At 39.8% G+C, this 20,174-nt stretch overlaps 3 protein-coding genes across 3 annotated transcripts; 2 read left to right on the forward strand and 1 right to left on the reverse strand.

Moving 5' to 3' along the window:
• Window positions 1-9,104: 9,104 nt before the first annotated feature.
• LOC112182307 (cysteine proteinase inhibitor A) lies at window positions 9,105-10,270 on the forward strand. Its single transcript, XM_024320768.2, has 3 exons — window positions 9,105-9,318; window positions 9,396-9,593; window positions 9,949-10,270. The coding sequence occupies exons 1-2, from the start codon at window positions 9,214-9,216 to the stop codon at window positions 9,579-9,581; spliced, it is 291 nt and encodes a 96-aa protein (XP_024176536.1). The 5' UTR covers window positions 9,105-9,213; the 3' UTR covers window positions 9,582-9,593; window positions 9,949-10,270.
• A 5,322-nt stretch (window positions 10,271-15,592) lies between these two features.
• Window positions 15,593-18,340, forward strand: LOC121053115. Its single transcript, XM_040519575.1, has 7 exons — window positions 15,593-15,619; window positions 15,700-15,795; window positions 16,089-17,020; window positions 17,120-17,210; window positions 17,363-17,446; window positions 17,820-18,089; window positions 18,179-18,340. Exons 1-7 carry the CDS (start codon window positions 15,593-15,595, stop codon window positions 18,338-18,340), a joined length of 1,662 nt encoding a protein of 553 aa, XP_040375509.1.
• Window positions 18,341-19,354: 1,014 nt separating this feature from the next.
• On the reverse strand, window positions 19,355-19,940 carry LOC121051072. The gene is made up of 2 exons (XM_040512996.1): window positions 19,844-19,940; window positions 19,355-19,673 (listed from the first exon to the last, which is right to left on the reverse strand). Exons 1-2 carry the CDS (start codon window positions 19,919-19,921, stop codon window positions 19,449-19,451), a joined length of 303 nt encoding a protein of 100 aa, XP_040368930.1. The 5' UTR covers window positions 19,922-19,940; the 3' UTR covers window positions 19,355-19,448.
• Window positions 19,941-20,174: the final 234 nt, after the last annotated feature.

Below are 20,174 nucleotides of genomic sequence, written 5' to 3' on the forward strand. Positions count from 1 at the left end.
GATGATCGATATCCGTGTGATGACCGGCGATATCTGTGTGATGAATCTATGTGATGATCGCTATCCGTGTGATGACCGGCGATATATGTGTGATGAATATGTGTTATGATCGCTATTTGTGTGATGACCGATGATATATGTGTGATGATTAGTTGGATGATCGCTATCTGTGTGATGATCAGTAGGATGATGGCTATCTATATGATGATCGGTGAAATCTGTGTGATGATCGGTGTGATGACAGCTCGATAGCGGAGTTGAATTGTTATTAAGTTAAAAAAGATCGAGAGGACTGCTGTGATAGTCAGAGCTACCTATGGATGTCAGAATGTGAGGTTATGATGATTACTATAACTTGTTTTGCTTGTTTTGAATTGTGATTTCCTTGTTTTCTTCTTGATTTGATTGATTGATGGTTTGATTTATCTTGAAGACCATAGTGGTGACGATTGTACTCTGTGTGAGGATAGGAAGGTGATTCATTGTTTTCACCTTGATGTCATGTTGATGACAAGGCTTCTGGGGGGAAGAAAATGAGTGTGATCCTTGTGACTCACCGTTGTGCCTCAAGGGATTTCCAAACATTATCTGAGGAGGTTTTGTTTGACTGGAAATTTGTGTAATAGGATGCTAGGTTGAGAATCTGAGCATGTAGTTTAGTCACGAGTTGACCTACGTAAGCATGAGATGGAAAATTATGAAACAGATGGTTGTAGGTGTGAGATGTATGCTTATCGTTGTTTAGGTTAGGGTGACTTAAGAAATGTGTTTTGCTTTGTGGTTTTGAGTTTACTCATACAGACTTACAAAAGCTTACCAGGTTTGTTGTGTGGCAACCTGGTGCACCATTCCAACGGTGTAGGGGTTATTTCTGCAGGTCAGGATAGTCGTGGCTGATACTAAGATAGCGTGCTTGCAGCTTAATTGTAAGAAGTCAATTTTGTGACTTTACCGTTATAAACACTTCCGCTTGTAGTGAGCTCTGAGGAGCATTTACGTTTTATTTTGTTGTGGAAATTTAATTCGTAAGCTCGTGTAATATGTGACTCTGTGGAGCTAGTCAATATTGGAATTGTGGGTTCAGGACATCAATATGTACTTGGTTTAAAGGGAAGATGTCTCAATGTATTTTGTATTGATGGCTGAACGATCGCACATATATAATTATGAGGTTATATATCGATTTTTATTGTGTTAAAAATCAGGGGCGTGACATTCAGTTACCCAAATCAAGTGGTTCTAAACTACGGAGCGCGTTTGCAATAAGATTGAAACGCTCACTATATGGATTGAAGCAATCCGGACGGATGTGGTATAACCGTCTAAGTGACTACTTGATTGGGAAGGGATATGTTAACAATGAACTATGCCTATGTGTGTTCATAAAAAGAACAAGTTTCGGATTTGCAATAGTAGCGGTTTGTTTTGATGACATGAACACAATTGACACCCTTAAAGAGTTAAGGGAAACCGCTGAACACTTGAAATCTGAGTTTGAGATGAAAGATCTTGGGAGAACATGGTTTTGCCTCGGTTTAGAACTTGAGCACCGTGAAGATGGTATCCTGATTCATCAATCAGCTTATACCCAAAAGATTCTTAGGCGTTTCAATACTAACAAAGTTAAGCCTTCAAGCACCCCAATAATCGTCCGTAGTCTTGATCCAAAGAATGATCCATTCCATCTAAAGGATGACGATGAAGATGTGCTAGAGGCAGAAGTGCCCTACCTAAGTGCAATAGGCACATTATTGTACTTAACACAATGCACAAGACCGGACATCTCATTTGCTATGAATTTGTTAGCTAGATATAGATCTGCGCCAACACAACGCCATTTGGACTGGTGTTAAAGATATTTTACGATACCTAAGTGGTACTATTGATATGAGTTTGTTCTATCCTTACTGAGAGATGATGGATTCGGACCCATCACGTGTCAAGAACGCCACCAATAATGGTATGTGTTCTCTCTCCCCATCCCAAAACGACATAAGTGTTTTGGAAGGTTTTGCTGATGCTGGGTACCTCTCTGACCCACACAAAGGTCGTTCCCAAACTGGTTATGTATTCACCATAGGTAAGACCGCGATATCTTGGAGGTCTATAAAACAGACTCTATTCGCTACTTTTTCGAACCATGCAGAGATTATTGCTCTTCACGAAGCAGTTCGTGAATGTATATGGCTTAGATCCATAGTTACGCATGTCCGAAGCAATTGTGGTCTGAAATCCATCACATATGAGTCTACTAGCATTGATGAGGATAATGCTGCTTGCATTGAGCAAATGAAGCAAGGCTACATCAAAGGCGACAACACGAAGCACATATCGCCGAAGTTCTTCTGCAATCAACAACAACAGAGGCTCCTCAAGATCAAAGTAAATCAGGTTTGATCTGAGGACAATGTGGCAGACTTGTTCACTAAGTCATTGCCCAAATCCACGTTCGAGAAATATGTTGCAAGCATTGGTTTGTAGAAGTTATCTAAACTCCCATGATCGTAGTCATCAGGGGGAGGTGTCTACATGTTGATCTCGAAAAGTGAAGGGTGTGTTATTATGAAAGTACAACAAATTCTCTCTCAAATATCGATTCCTTTAAACAGTATTAGATATATGCAAATAAAGACACAAAGCACTGACCCAAGGAGAATGAAGTAGATCTAATCTCTGAGATTTCATGCATAATTATGAATTAGTACAATTTTTTGTTAAAATTATTGTGCTGCCATTGTAAAAAAGTTATTTCTATTTTAAATAATTTCTTTAATACCAAAACTTCCAAAATTCATAAAAATTAGCTTGGGTATCCGAAAATTCCCACGAACTTGTCTTGTCGCATACTTTATTATCAAACTCTTAAATCAAGAATTTCAACTTGGGAAAATTTTTAAAAAATATTCTTGAGCACTTAAGAAACAATGACAGCGTAAATTAATTCGCCAACGATTTCAACTTAGCTCGACAAATAAATTTTAGGGGCTAACAGTCTGACTCGTCCGGAATCAAAGAGTTGTCGAGAATCGATGACTAGGGTTGAGTTACGACTCATTCGAGTTGAACGGTGGAGCTGTAGTAACTTCTACCAGTTCTGCTACTGCTACTGCTCTAAAGCAATAGCAGACCTAGAGGAGTACGAGTGCAATAGCAGAACTAGAGGAGTATGAGTGAAGTAGCAGAACTGAAGGAGTATGAGTGCAGTAGCAGAATTGGAAGAGTACGAATGTAGTAGCAAAATTGGATTAGTACGAATGTAGTAGCAGAGCAAGATCAATACGAGTGCAATAACAAAACTAGACAAGTATGAGTGTAGCGAGTGCAGTAGCAGGATTAGACGATGACGAGTGCAGTAGCAAAACACGAGTACAAGTGTAGTAGCAGAACTGGACGAGTATGAGCGCAACGAGTGCAGTAGCAGAATACGAGTACAAGTATAGTAGTAGAACTAGATGAATATGAGTGTAGTGAATGCAGTAGCAGGATTAGAAGATGACGAGGGCAATAGCAGAACAGAGTACGAGTGTAATAGCAAAACCGGACAAGTATGAGTGCAGCGAGTGCAGGAGCAAGATTTGAACAAAAAAAAGTTTGAATTAAAGAAAATAATTTTATTTAGTTATCCATGCATGAAGGTAAGAATAGCAATTGTCTTATCGACACATGACAACAAAATAACAACTTGTCCTTGTGTGTAAACTTTTGTCCTTATAAACTCTAAATCAACCTTTAGGGATGTATTTGTGAATTCATCTTTTGTCAAAGACTTATGTGTGGCAGCCTATTGGTATATAGAAGGAAAAAAAAACCCTAGTAGAGCACGACTCATGCTCTAAGTAGTTAAAAGCGTCACCCCGGTGGCTGCGTACGGCAGCTTTAGGACTATGATATATGATGAGTCTTCACGTCTTAGCGTGGAATTGTCGGCGGTTGTCGCCGGAGAGCGCTAGTAGATTTGATACGAAAGGAGAAGGCTCGTGTCTTGTTTCTGTTAGAGACGCTTTGTGATCAAGGGCAACTTGAATCCCTGCGCATCAGGACGGGATTTGATAACTGCTTTGCAAAAGAAGAAAGCGAGGAGTTGCCGGGGGTGGCACTCCTTTGGATGAATGATGTTCCGCTTCATATTTGAAACTATTCAGCTCGGCATGTTTGTTTGGACCCAAAATGAGCATTTTGGCCTGACAAGGCATGTGTTGGAGAAATTGAGCCAATGTCAGTGGCTCAAGCTATATATTGTCAACAAGTTCAAAATATATTATTTAGAGGTAAATAAAGCCTACTATAGAGAATTATGTGAGCTGTAAGAAAAGGAAATGATGGAAGCATGGAAATGAAAAGTCAACTTTAGCACATTTTCTTACTTTGGCTAGGAGAAACCGAGCTAAACAAGGAAAGAGGGGCGGAAGACTAACCAAACAAGATCCAAATAAGTTGAAACTTTCCAAATTAATACTAGACATCCCAAGGATAATTTCTTATGAAGAGTGCAAGATCTAGTTTCAAGTGGAAGGCCTTCAAACAATCAGCCCAATTTTCTACAGAAGCAAAACTGGAAAACTGGACCTGTAAGAGGTCCAGCAGCGTTTCTGGCCCAACCACTATACCAAAAGCTCTGAAATTTTATCAGGATGATCTACACTCATAGTGGAACATTTGTTATGAAGAGGTCAAGGTCAAAATCTGAATTATTAATGGATATATAATTGAAGGAATAAAGGAGCCGAAAGTGCAGCCGAAAGTGCAGCCGAAAGTGCTTCCTTATCTCCAAAATTCATCGTTCCTTATCTCCAATTATGCTTCTTTATCTCTTTATCTCCAAAATTCATCATTTCTTATCTCCAATTAATGCTCCACTATCATTTGTTTAATGCCAACTGCTTTGGCATGGCCTATATATAGAGGTTACAAATTCATCACAAACACACATTCACAACATCAAAACATCTCTAAGATGATCTAAGTTCTCTCTAGAGCAACCTCTCTAAGAGCAACTCCTCTCCTTCTCTTTCTCTTACCGGTGATCACACTCCTAGTCCTAGTCTTCTCAGAAGCCGACTTTCAGTGCCACCAAACCCTCTGCCAACTTACTTTGGTCCTAGTCTCCTCGGGAGCCGACAGTAGTGCTGCAACCACAACAGTTACAGAACCAGCCAAGCAAGGGTAACGCCCTAGCAATCCAGCCAAGCTAAAGTCACGCTTTAGAAAGTTCTCCTAACTTCCCAGTGGTTCTTGCTCTGCTCGATCTACAACATCGAGTATCGATTGTGATTTTCAAGAAGCTCAGCAAAAGTCCTTGCCACGAGGCACAAAGAATCCCGCGATGAGGTTGGTGCTCTCCTCGTCTACAATCGCTCGACAAAAGTCAGGTCAAGGGACACCCCCGACGACAGCTCCCGACGGTGCTGGGATGCCCGCGCAAGAAAAGAGACTGTTGACCAGCTACAACAAAACTGGAGCCAAACAATGTTGACATCTCAATTGGTATTGTAGGGTTTCCGGATGAATGGAGGCTGACTGGTATTTACGATGTACAGAACGGGATTGAAGCCGTACATGGGCATTGATGCGACAATTGGTTGCATTGTCATCTTTGCAGTGGGTGATTGTGGGGGACTTCAATGAAATCCTCACTAGGGCAGAGAAAACTGGTGGAGAGGTATGAAGGGTAGCACAGATGCAAGCTTTTCGAGAGGCTATGATGGATTGTTCTTTGCTGGATATGGGATTCTCTGGTAGTCCCTTCACGTGGTCTGATCACCAGACAAAGGAGCGTCTGGATCGTGCGTTATGGACCGCATAATTGAGAGAGTTATTCCATAGCTCCTCTCTTACCCATTTAGCACCCAGTACGTCGGACCATAGTCCGCTGCTCCTGCAAATTTGTGAACGTCCTCAACCTGCACTATATCAACGGCGCCGATTCCTTTTTGAACAGTTTTGGGCTTCCCATTCTGAATGTGAAAGTGTAGTACATAGGGGGTGGGGCAGTGCAGGGTTAAGGGGATCCGGTTATTCAGGTTGCACTGAAGATTAAACATACAGGTCGGGAATTACAAGCCTGGGAGAAACCTACTTTTATGTTTAGACAAACGGAGAAGCAGGTGCTAAATGCTCGGTTTCAAGAGTTACTTACCTAAGAAGAAACCTTCTGGATTCAGCGATCAAAGGCTTCGTGGCTCAAAGCAGGAGACCGCAATACAGCTTTCTTCCATTGTAAAGTGTTAAATAGACGTGCTCGTAACTCGATTAAAGGTTTGTTCAACTCTGATGGTGTGTGGGTATCTGAGATAAAAGGGATTGAGGGAGTTATTACCAAGTACTACTCGAGTTTGTTTGCTACTGAAAGGGTACATGGTGCAGCCGTAGATGTTATACTGAACATTGTACACCCTCATGTTTCTACCGAGATGAATAAGGAGTTGTTGGCTCCGTATTCTAATGATGAGGTGAAGATAGCTTTGTTTCAAATGCATCAGTCTAAGGACCCGAGTCCGGATGGAATGTCACCTTTTTTCTTTCAGAAGTATTGGCATGTGGTTGGCCCCGATGTGTGTACTACTGTGAAATCGTTCTTGTCTTCTAATGTGTTACCAACTTAGATGAATTTTACACATGTGACTTTGATTCCCAAGGTCCCTGAACCTAAAAAGATGACAGATCTTCGTCTGATTGCTTTGTGTAATGTGCTTTACAGGATTTGTTCGAAAGTGTTAGCTAACAAGTTAAAGAAGCTGTTAGGAGAGGTTATTTCTCCTTTGCAAAGCGCATTTGTTCCTGATAGGTTGATATCGGATAATACCCTGATTGCTGCAGAGGTTGCTCATTTTCTACATACCAATAGAAGGGGGGATGAAGAACATTTTTCTCTTAAGCTGGATATCAGTAAAGCATATGATAAGTTGGAGTGGTACTTTATTCGATGCATTTTGTTAAAATTAGGGTTTGCAGCTTCTTGGGTTGAATTGGTGATGACTGGTGTGACTACAGTTAGTTATTCTTTCTTCGTGAATGGTGAGGTCTGTGGGTATGTGAAGCCTTCTAGAGGGGTTAGACATGGTGATCCTTTGTCACCATATATGTTCATTCTGTGTGTTGTAGGCCTATCTTCCCTTATCCAATTTTTTGTTACTCAACAGTGGGTAAAAGGTATGAGACTTAATCCTAGGGCTCATGTACTGCATCATCTATTATTCGTGGATGATAGTTTTCTATTTAGAACTGCTGATGAAGAGGAATGTCAACAAATTCGAAATGTTCTGTATACATATGAAATTGCATCTGGGCAAATTAATTTACAGAAAAGATGTGTAGCCTTTAGTAGGCACTTAGATGTTAATAGACAATTAGCTTTGGCTCCGATTTTGGGTGTGTAGAGGGTTGATAAGCATGATCGGTATTTAGGTCTCCCTACACATGTGGGGCGGAGTAAAACGGCTACTTTCAGTTATCTCAAAGAAAGGCTTTCGAAGAAACTAATCAGTTGGCTGGCCAAGCTATTGAGTGGTGCAGGGAAAGAGATTTTGATTAAGGTTGTGGCTCAAACTGTTCCCAATTATGTGATGAATTGTTATATGTTGCCTCTTGGTCTGTGTGACGATTTACATCAGCTTTGTGTTGGGTTTTGGTGGGGTGACACAGCTGAAAAAAAAAAAAAAACACAAAATACACTAGCACTCCTGGGAAAGGCTTTGTGTACCTAAACAAGAGGGAGGTGTGGGCTTCAAAATTTTACATTGGTTCAATTTGGCTATGTTGGCTAAGCAGGGATGGCGGCTTTTACAAAATAAAGGTTCACTAATTGCCCAACTTTATAAAGCGTTATATTCCCAGATACTGATTTCTTGCATGCTCAATTGGGTATAGCCCCATCTTTCTCTTGGCAGAGTATCATGGAGGCCAGAGATTTATTAGTACAGGGCCTTCGTTGGAGGGTGGGTAGTGGTGAGCAAATTGAAATCTGGAAGGATAAATGGATCCCGGATAAGTATCCCAGATGTCCATCTTCTCCTCCAAATCGTGGGGCACCGACATATGTTGCTGAGCTGAGCTGATTGATCCTATCCTTTGGTGCCGGGATAAAGATAAGTTGGATACATGCTTTACACTTGAGGACGTGGAACTCATCCTTTCTATAGCTTTGAGTCGACGAGTGTCGTAGGACAGGTTGGTTTGGCAAATTAATAAACATGGTATTTTCAATACTGATAGCGCTTATTTTGTAGCCAAATATATTGCACTTGGAATGGTTCTTGTTACCCTAAAGCCCCCTGACCCATTTCATCTTTTATGGAAGATGCTTTGGGGTGTTAAAATTCCTGGGAAAGTGGCTATCCATGCTTGGAAATGTTGTGCTAGGGCGTTACCTAGTTTGGGTTTGCTCCTAGTTGAAGTCAAAGAGATTTTGAGGCGTAAATTAGACTTTAAAGTGCTCTATACTCCACGTGAGGCTAATAAAGTAGCACATTGTTTAGCAAAACATGCTTCGCATTCGTTAGAAAGTCAAGTATGATTTGTTATTGCTCTCGGATGTATAAGGGATGCCCTTCTAAAGGCTAGTTTGGGATTGCTGTGACTTTTAAAAAAAACTGCTGCTGCTGTGTTGTGAGAATAATCAGCTGTGAATTAAAACCGTTTTGTGTTTAGTAAATAATATTTTTAAAAGTGCTGTCAGTACATAAAACAACTGCAGAGTATGTTTTGACCTACAACAGCTTCTAAAAGCAACCTCCGGGCTGTTTCTAAAATCTGCTGTCAGTGACCTATAACTTCCAATTAAAGTTGTTTTTTATTTATTTACCAAACACAATAAAATCTAAAATTTTGAACAAAAACTGATTTTTTTTAAAAGCGAAACAATCTCAAATAGGGCCTAAGTGATCGTAATCACTAATGTTTTAATGAATTCCTATTTCAAAAAAAGACTTATGTGTGGTTTTTTTTTTTATCCCAAAAAAAAAGAACCAAGGTTTACGGGTTTTGCTTAAGTAAATAACACGGACCGAAAAGAAAAAAGCAGTTAGGGATACGTGTACGGTAGTTATAAGCGAAGAGAGAGAGAGAGAGATTCCCATTTGCAAAACGTGGACGAGTCAAACCCAAAACCATCAAGGCCAACTCATTTCCTTTTCATCCATTCCGCAATTTCATTCCAATCTCTTCGAATTCCAATTTAGTCAACTTCGTCAAACTCTCTCTTTTCTCTTACCGGAAATGGCGGCCATCGTCGGAGGAATCCATGAATCCCAAGGTTCCGAGAACAGCCTCGAAATCGAAGACCTCGCTCGCTTCGCCGTCCAAGAGCACAACACCAAGGAGGTAATGAACCGCTTCAATTTCATGTTTATGTACCGAAATTGTTTCTGGATTTTCAACAAATTGAAGATGGTGTGCAGAATGCTGTGCTTGAGTTTGTGAGGGTTGTGAAGACCAAGCAACAAGTGGTTTCTGGCACTGTGTACTATCTCACCATTGAGGCCACCGATGGGGGTCAGAAGAAGCTTTTTGAGGCCAAGGTCTGGGTTAAGCCTTGGCTCAACTTCAAGGAAGTCCAGGAATTCAAACCCGTTGCTGACGTCTAGTTTGTTTTTCAGGTAGTGTATTTTGTTTTCTTCCTGTTTTTTCTCTTGCTTCAAGCATTTGATATGGAAGATGTGGATTCGAGGAGTTTCAGTGTGGAGTGCTTATCTGAAATTTGGGAATTGAGTTATTAGCTTGATAAGCTACAGATGAAAAGTTTGATATTTTATCAAAAACAATTTTTCTTTTTGAGCATAGGAAATTGATGATTTTTAATCAGAAATTTACACCATAATCTAAATCCTAATTCCTTAAGATACTTTTATCCGTAAGGAATCTATATGTGCATTTAATGTTTGAATTTTACTACTTATTCATTCACCGATTGTTCTATACTTATATATGTTTATGTTCAATTTGCGAGGGCAGGCGATAGGAGGTCTTGCAATGTTTAAGATTCTTCTAAAGGTCTGGGGAGCAAAGAAGAGAGACTAAATTTGAACTGCATAAGAATAATGAAGGTACCTTCAATCTGAGTCAGATGAAGCCTCACCTTTCTGAATATATGGGTTTGTAGTATACCAACCTTCTATGAATTGGGTGTACATATGAATTGGGTGTACATATGCTATGTTGCTGTTAGTATTTCTTTTCTCTGTTGATTCAAACACTAGTTACTAAGGTGTTGTTGTGTACTTGCTTTTGCAAATCATATCAATGATACTTCCTATCTCTTATCTCTTTCCGCCTATTTATTGATCTTTCCATCACTATTTTAAGTTTTAAACTTTTGGGTAGTGAGACATCTTATTTAAGATGCATTCATGCAGAAATGGTGCGCTCGGCAGCCAATGGCTGCTGTAGAGATGAGTACAAAATGACCCCAAACTTTTTAGGAGCTACTGTACAATTTCCAGATTTTATGTTATTCAGAATTTATCAAAATTATGTCTGTCATCTTTATTTTAGTTAACATCTGCATACAGACTATTTTTCAGAGATTATATACTGCAGTGTAAGTTATTTTAAGACATCCTAAGTATTCAAATCTTCCAACTGTGGTACGCAAATGCTGTCCTAAGGATGGGTAACCAGTTTATATGCCCCATTAATGAGTCCCCCTGCCTAATATTATCTATGGAGGGAAAACTTAAATGAATTTGAAGGAAAGAAAAAAATCCATCTCAAACATACTTTTTTAGCCTCTGACCATCTCCCTGTTCTAGAAGATTATATATCCATTCTGGTAATTCCGGTCACTTCAACAGTTTTCCTACCTCATACCATTTCAAGTAATAACATTCCGAACTATAAACACCTGACTTGGACAGTGCATTACCAAAGTTCCCTAAGAATACTTCAGGAGCACTGTAAACCATTGTTCCTCTAGCCGCTGTCACGGGAACTGCACTCCAATGCTTGGAGTTTTGGATTGAAGTTGCCATCTAAGAGAACACTGTGAGGTTTGATATCAAATAAAGGATTGTTGTTCGCATCACTGCTGAAGGTATACTCAAGTCCCCATGGCTATGCTGAGTAATATGACGCAGCTTCTGCCAACCAGGGAAATTGTTCTTGCTGTCCTCTCATATGATCTCTTGTATTTCCATTTTGTACATATGAAATTCTTCAATCATTTGTTGCTCTTCCCTTTCTGTACTGTCAAAAAGTATGTGCACCCCAGAGTGCAACAAATGCTAGGGCAACTGCAAATGAACCAAGGATTACACCTGCATATTGTAATTCAGTCACGAACCTCTTATGTTAAGGAAAAGGAACAAAGTTTGTCTTGTAGAATGCATAACCTACCTATAAGCACTGCTTTATTTGAGGTACAGGTACCTACAAACGATTTGAACACCATTAGTTTTTAGTGTGCACCATCATTAGATTACTTGGTGTTGGCATATGTCAGATTACTGTTGAGCTTATCTCGTGCATTACACCATATGCAAGCTCCTTTCAATTCCTTTTCCTTTTTCATTTTTGGTTGGGAATGCAATATCTGCCATTGCAGACTTACAATGGGAAAATAAGAAACCGTTTACAGTATCTGTATCATTTCATTCTTTGGTGGAAGATGTCTCATGTTCAAATCCATCCTCCCCAATACTCAGAAAAACCAGAATTGTCATATGTGTGCAGAAAATTTTCAGGATTTTCTTATGTTTGTTTGCTTACATTCTCATAATCTTCTTTGCTATCTATCTGCAATGTATTACTCTGCAGTTTCTTATTTCATTTTTTTTGTTCCTATTTATCTCTTGGTTGGGACCATTTTATACTTACAGTTGTTCACTTTGGACAGCGTGATGCTTGACTAAATTAGTACACAATCATCTGAAAACTGTGATGAAGATTTGCAGATTAACATGCAACTGAAAGGCAATTCCTCTTTGTTTGCTCGCACTGAACTGAGGCACTCAGTTCCGGATTTTGTGTGATTGCCATTCTTCATTCTACAATTTTGAACTTTCCTTTCGCATTGATTACATTCTGGTCTGGACTATTCCAAACTAAGGATATACTCTTGAGTAGAGCATATCACATGCAAACTCGACATGCTTTACATTGTGGTCGCTACTCAACCGAGGCCAGGGATTGGTTATGCTGACGTCTTTCTGCTGGTGAACAACTGAATAAGTTGAACTCAGTTTTGCACTTCTTTTCAGATTTGAAGATAGTGTGGGGCGGCTGTTTATGTTTGAGTTGAAATGGGAATCGGATGGAGGAACCATTCTCTCCAGTGTGTCAAACAGAGCCAATTTCAGCTAAAGCATCGAGTCAAAACGGTTGGCTGTGCAGCATATCTATTGATTTGTATGTCGAGCTAAACATGTGTATGAATTATCCTAGCATATATTGCATGCGTCACGGGAGATTCGCCCCTCTTATGATATTCAGTACGACGTACTGGTTCGTTACTGCCCGATGGTAGCTTGCTATATCGAACTATAGAAGTTTGTAAGTAGTGAAAAATTATTATATGGTCTCAAAACATGATACACGTGGAGATTGAGAGTGATGTTATTTGTCTATATGACATTTATTTATGATAAGTTACCTGATCCTAGTCTTTTTTTCTTTCTTTCTTTCTCCATGCATAGTCCCATTAAATTCGAGACAATAGAATAAACTTTTCTTTTGATAAGAAAAAGAAAAACAAACTAGACGGACGAGGCTTAGTGACACCTGTTGTTCAAGTTAACAAATAAGATCACTCATGACACCAAATGAGACAAATTTCGTGTTCATGAAAATCTTGAGAAAATCTTGTGTCCCAAATTAGCGATTTGCCGCAATATTAAGGCCTCGTTTGAGATTGTTTCTCTTTAAAGAAAATCAGCATTTATTCAAAATTTTAGATTTTATTGTGTTGGGTAAATAAATAAAAAGCAGCTTTAATTAAAGGGGTTGTGACCAGTTACACATTTTTAGCCCAATATTTGCCCAATCACTCCACCTTCATCGATTTGTGCCCACTTACCCAATTCAACATTGTCAAGACTCATATAGGCTCCGGGAAAAAACATTATTACGGTAGTGCCACTACACTAACACCGCACGACTCGTCAGTTACCCATCTCCATCAAACGTCAAACCGTTTCAAATCTCTTCCTCCCTCCATACCCGATTCTCTCTCTCTCTCTCTCTCTCTCTCTCTCTCTCTCTCTCTCTCACCTGTATTCTCATCGTTCTACGGCGACGACGCTTCAAGGTCCGGCAGTTGAGTTTCTAGTTTTTCCGGCTTGGAAGATATCGAAACAGGTAAAAACTCAATTCTGACTCCGTTTTCCAGTTTTATTCATGTTTTCTGAGGAACCTATTACAAAATCTTTCGTTTAAAGTAGTTTGAAGTTACATTTTGGTGACATATCTGTGAAATTTCTCGAACGACTTTGCATATCTATGAAATCGGTGAAATATAGGGTTTCTGGTTCATAATTGAGAAAATCTGATACGAATGTTGTTTGTCGATTCTAAACATTTATTTTGGATAAAATGAGGTTTGATCAAAAGCCTATTGTGGAGTTGACATAAAAGTTGTAACATTAGTGCCCCCCAGTAGACTTCGTACTGGGGGGCAAATGATCACTGATTCATTCATTGGCGGAATGAAATCTGCTATTCCAAAGTAAATTTAGTGTCAAATTGCAGTAGTCGATTATTGAATCAAGTTATGTTGTTTATGTAAGTCTAGTGGGGGGCAGTAGACAGTTTAATGACAATCATAATGCGTGATTTAGGACATTAAGTGTTGTTTTGAGTGTGAATAACTGCTATAAACCGTGAAACATAGGATGCGGTGTAATGTTTGATGAAAATTGTGAGGGTTGTGGCAGTCTAGTGGGGGGCAGTAGACAGTTTATTGACCATCATAATGCGTGATTTTGGACATTAATTGTTGTTTTGAGTGTGAATAACTGCTATAAACTTTGAAACATAGGATGCGGTGTAATGTTTGATGCAAATTGTGAGGGTTGTGACAGTCTAGTAGGGGGCAGTAGACATATTATTGACCTCATTCTGTGTATAATTTTAGTCATTAACTGTTATTTAGAGTGTGAATAACTTGTATAGTCCGTGAAACATAGGAAGCGGTGTATATATTGATGGTCTACTGGGGGGCAGTAGACAAATTAGTGCCACCCAATAATGTTTTTCTTAGGAGACAGTCATCATATCTTGTTGATTATGAAATGATCATTTTTGGTTTTCTTTGTGATATAGTGCAATACACTGTGAATCCAAAAAACTGGTCCTAGTTTTGATGGCTTAGTGGCGGGCAGTAGACACATTACTGCCCCTCAATAATGTCTTCATACGGAGTCAGAACCCGTCTAATAGCTATTTTGGATTGATCATTGTGGTTTTGTTTTCGGTGCAGAATGGGTAGACCAAAATTCACATTGATGAGTGACTCAGAAGAAGATGACCGGAGTTCACAGAGTTCCGATAACTGTACTGAGACCACGTTTAACCAACCACTGCAAAAAAAGTTTGTCGAAATCATAAAGAGGAAGCGACAACAGGCAGCACAGATTTCTGACGAAGAATCTGCTGAAGAAAAAGTAAATGAAGATTCAGGACGATCGTCTGAAGATGAATCAGAATTAGAAGGTGAACAGACAACGAAAAGGTTTGTAATCAAAACAAGACAACAACCAAAAAGGAAACAACTTCAAGAGGAAGTAGATACAGAAGAAGAAAAACCAAAGAAGAAAGCCAAGAAGCAAACGAAAAGGGCAATGAAAAAAGAGGAGAAAAAAGAGACACGGACCGATAAGATTGAGTGGAAGCAACAGAAGTGCATGCTCAGTGCATTCTGGAGGATGGTCAACGCACACAAAGATAGAATACCAGACCAAACGAAAGAGATTTTGATGGGTACCGACTTTGGTGAAATGATGGAACCTTTCTGGCAGGACAAGATAACCGAGATCCAGCTGCACAAACATGAGGCAGACCCAGAGATACTCCTGAGGCACTTCGACCGCACCGACAACAAGTGGAAGTTTGGGGATATTGTTATGGAAATAACGGAGGAGGATGTTACGGCTTTATTTCACCTCCCGGTTGAAGGAGAAGTGTTCAATGTGAACAGAAGGGTGGTAAGGGAAGAGATAGAAGACTCTCCAATATTTGGCAGCCCTTTAAAGACGCAGGCTGTCCTCAGAACAAGGGTGGAGTCGACACTGATAAATGAGTTGACAAAGCCGGCAGAAGAGAAAGATGTCAGGAAGATAGCCGTGCTAATGATGACATATCTATTCAGCACATTCTTCTTCACCCGAACCAGTGCTCAGATCACATGGGATATGGTCGCGATTTGTGAACGGATTGAGACCATAAACATGTTCAACTGGCCAAGATTAATTCTGAACTTCTTGATGGAAGGGTTACAAAAGTATAGGAGGAACAGTCCATCTGTTTTGAATGGATGCCTTCTTCTCATCTATTACTGGTTCCTTGAGAAGACCAAGGCAAAGACCTGGATTCCTGGAAAGCAGAATGAGACACCATGCCACGATTCATCCGATGGTCAATAAAGGAAATTTTTAGCCTGGAGCAGATGTACATGAACGAGAACTTAGCCGTGGTAAGCAAATTACAAAAACATTATATATATACCTTATTTTGAATGTTTACTACACATTACTTACTTGTTAAATGTAACAGGATCTGATAAAAGTTGGACCATGGCCTGCAAAAATTAGACTGGAAGACCTCGAGCTGGGTGATGAGGTGCAGGACACACCAAGCTTTGACAACTGGGTGAGTGGCACAACTGAGCTTGTCTGCTACTACTAATTGTGGGGTAATAGATACATTACTGGGACCCAGTAATGTGTTAACCCAGTAATAGGCCAGTAATAGATACCTTAAACAAAGCCTATGAAGTGAATAACTGATGTTTGTTGGTTGAATTTTAAATCATTGACTTGTTTACATGTAGATATGTGCTTTTATGGTAGTCTACTGGGGGGCAATAATATTATTACTGGCCCCCAGTGAACACATTATTGGGGACCAATAACTTGATGGTTTTGGTTATATTTTGTTGGCAGGTACCCCTGGCAAGCCAAGCGGAAGAGCAACAAAATGAAAGGCTGACGGGGAATATCAAGGAACTAATTAGGGAGATGGAGGAAGCCATTGGTGAGACAAAGCCAACAAAAGAAATGGAGGTAAAGTTAGCAAGGCTTGCCAAAGCAAATGAGGACCTGACTGCACAGAACAAGGATTTATGGGGAAAGCTGAAGGTTGCCGACGAGAGAATTAGGGAGTTGGAAATTGAAAAGCGGGCCAAAAATAACCTCATCAGGGCGTTGTACATACGGCTTGAAAGGGAGAAAGGAGAGGTCCCCCCACCTGTAACCCAACTTGAGATAGTTCCTTTCAAGACGAGAGTGGTCCCCCAAGATGAAGTTGAGGATGAAAATCCAAACTTTGGACCAAGTGTCGGAGAGGAAACCCATTATGCAGCCAGTGCGGGAAAGTCAACGGACACGGTGACGTCAGCGTTTCCTATTGCACAGGAAGTGCCTGAAGAAGCAAAAGTAAGCCGTTTTCCTCTGGGGCAACAAGAACATGGGAATGAAGAGGAAGATGAACAACTTGACAACATTATAAGGAATATTACTGAGAAAGAAGTGATGGAATTAATTGTGAAGGAAAAAAATATGGAAGGGACCCATGCAGATCTGGAACAACAGAAGAAAACTCCGGAGATACATTCTATAGTGAAAAACGTGAAGACATACCGGAGGGCTGCCAAGAAGGCTAGAGAGGAGGAGTGGGAGTACAACACTCCGGAAGAGGCAAAAATTTCAAAACTAGCTGCACCTAAGAAAGCAGGAATCATGCCGCAAGCCCATGGAAAATTTCACAACAAGATAAAGCTTAAGGGAGTCAAATGCGATAAGCCAACATGGAAAACACTGGACCCAGCAGTGGCAAGACACTATCGAGACTTCTTCAACGTTGCTCAGAAGGACACGTAAGTATACAGCGTGGTTTAAAATTGGTGTAACAATTTAATTTCCGTTTTTCATACTGATAAAATCTGTGTTGGAATCAAATGTTTCTGTTTCAATAGGACCGAGTACTGGATCAGCAGTGATCTTCTACGCCGGATCACCAAGCACGACCTAAGAGTAATAATCCAAGAGGGGGACATTGAAACTGACGTAAGTCTTCCAATGAGTGGCTCCATTCAATGATCTACTGCACCCCAGTATAATGATTACTGCCCCCCAATAATCTCATCAATTACTGCAATTTTCCTTTCTCTTATTACTTATACAGTTTTGATGGAAAGTCCACGTACCCAATGTTGCAGGTGATCACCATTTATATTGACTTGCTGAAGTCTGATGCTGAAAAGCAAAATGCGCAAGTGGGATTCCTCACAGTAGACGCATCGGTAAGTAGCCTAAACCAAATGTATTGAGTTATGTGTTTATTGGAAAGCAACATTGAGTAACATGCTGAAATATGGAGTACTCTTTGTGTTTACTGGGGTGCAACAATCAATCTACTGGGGGGCAGTAGATAGTTTATGGCCAAATTTCTGGCAATGAATATATATAATTTTGTGTTTTGAAGATGTTTTGTTTATTTATTTCATATTGAATGAAAAATAAACTGTTCTATGTCGGCCTATTGGGGGCCAGTAGGCATATTATTGCCCCCCAGTAATGTGTCTACTACCCCCACTGAACAAGCAAAACTTGAACCAGATTCAATGATAACTTTTATTGTTAACTTGAATTAACTTGGTTACGTTCTTTTCACAGTACTATGCTATAAAGTATGAACAGACGAAAGAACAAGACGAGGACACTCGACCTTTTGAGTGTGGGGTCGAGACAATGATTTATGAACCACTGTGGTCAGTCTTCCGATTCAAAAAGGTGCTATTACCAATTCACCACATCACAAGCATGCACTACACCTTACTGGTGATTGACAATGAAAAAAGGAGCTTCAGTCATATGAATTCATTGAGGCCGCCAGTAGATGAATTCAACAATGAGGAGAAGTACCACCTGAATGCAGCAAGAGTAGTATGTAGTAATTACACAAATTCAGTTTCATCTTTCAATACTGTTGGCATGCTTTTGTGGAACTAAAATTCTATATCTGCAAAAAACAGGTAAAGCACATAAAGAAATTCATACATGCTGTGAACTTGACTAAGATGAGAATGCCGGGAGAAAGCCAAGATCCAAATGTCACTCGAGAAAAATGCAAAGGCGAAGACGATAAGGAAAACCTGATTATTGTTGAAGAAGCAATGACTGAGGAGGAAAAATAAACCAGGAACTGGATCTTACAGAATAACGTTGCGGAGACAGACTATGAACTCTATGAAGACTTTGACTGCCCGCAACAGAATCCATCATCGTAAGTACATTGAAACAAACTATTTGTGATAATACTTGTGTAACATTTGTCGTTGCTGCCTACATTCCTAAACATAAATTATTTTTACTTCTTTACAGTGGTGATTGCAGGCCCTTTATGCTACATTACATGAAGAGCATTGTAAATGGCGTAGAACCAACCAAGGAAGGCGGGGACAACATGAGGAAAAGACTGCTTGAGAGGTTCATGCACCTAGTATTGGGAAGAAAGTGAGGCATGAGATTAGATATAACATATTTAGACATGTAGTTTTCATATCCGAAGAGTAGGGATTGTAAAGTTGTCGTAATAGCCTAATCTTCAAACTATGGTGAAATGAACTGCGTTATTGGATGATATAGTATACTGAAGCTGACTTCAATTAGAAGCAGGCGCTTTACACAAATGCTCTAAAATAGACATGTTACTACCTCATATGTCCCAATAAACCAATTACTGGCCCCCAGTATTGCCACCCAATAATCATTAAACCTGTTGGAAAATTGAACTTGTGCTATGTAATTGAAATTTTAATCATCCCAACAGTAAGAATCTTACATGTGAAAATAAAAATGTTTATTTGAGCCTGAATATAAACAATTACTGGCCCCCAATAAACCAATTACTGCCCCCCAGTATTGCCACCCAATAAGCATTAACCCTGTTGGAAAATTGAACTTGTGCTATGTAAATGCAATTTTAATCATCCCAACAGTAAGAATCTGCCATGTGAAAAGAAAAATGTTTATTTGAGCCTGAATATAATCAATTACTGGCCCCCAATAAACCAATTACTGCCCCCCAGTATTGCCACCCAATAAGCATTAAACCTGTTGAAAAATTGAACTTGTGCTATGTAATTGAAATTTTAATCATCCCAACAGTAAGAATCTGCCATGTGAAAAGAAAAATGTTTATTTGAGCCTGAATATAAACAATTACTGGCCCCCAATAAACCAATTACTGCCCCCCAGTAGACAAAGTCAAAACCTAAAAACTCTCTACAGAAACATATACTACTACTGAACGAGAGGTTCAGTGCAGCTCAACTTGTTATGAGTGCCCATTTTGCCACAACGGCCACAACGAATCAGCTTCTTTTCAACCTCTCCAACCGACTTGAACCGCTTCACCCTAGGCCTCCCGGGGGGCCTCTTCGCAAGGGGAGGTAATATACATTCAGAAGCAGAATCCGAAGAAGACATATCAACATTGGTTATCGGATGGATAGGAAAACTGTAGCTCTTTTTGAACATATCAACATGAAAGTACTTATCAATATAATCATATACATTTCAGAAGCAGCTTGTAATGCAGCAAGGCCGTGAGGACAAGGAAAACAATTGATCTGCCATTTAACACATGAACATGCATGATTGGAAATGTTGACTACATATGAAAAGTCAGATCGAACCTCATAAACTCCAGGACTTGAATAATGGACACTGAAACGACGAGATTTCTCCATCTGCACCTTCAACCTTTCCTCCATTTTGGGAGTTAGTTCTGTGGTCCAACGTTCGACCTCTTCCTTCCTTTTACCCGCCATCTCCATTTGTTTAATTCTTGTCTGGTCCAGCATACAATAGACTGGCATCAAACGCTCAATTGCAATCCAAGAGTTAAATGATTCAGCAATCCCATTAGCCATAATTCCATATCGGCAGCTAGTATAAAATGCACGGCACCAATTTTCCACAGGCAATTCAGAAAGAAAAGGGTCAATAATATCGGCACCTCCAACT

The sequence above is a fragment of the Rosa chinensis genome, chromosome 1 (genome assembly GCF_002994745.2).
Source record: "Rosa chinensis cultivar Old Blush chromosome 1, RchiOBHm-V2, whole genome shotgun sequence".
In the NCBI taxonomy this organism is placed as follows: domain Eukaryota; kingdom Viridiplantae; phylum Streptophyta; class Magnoliopsida; order Rosales; family Rosaceae; genus Rosa; species Rosa chinensis.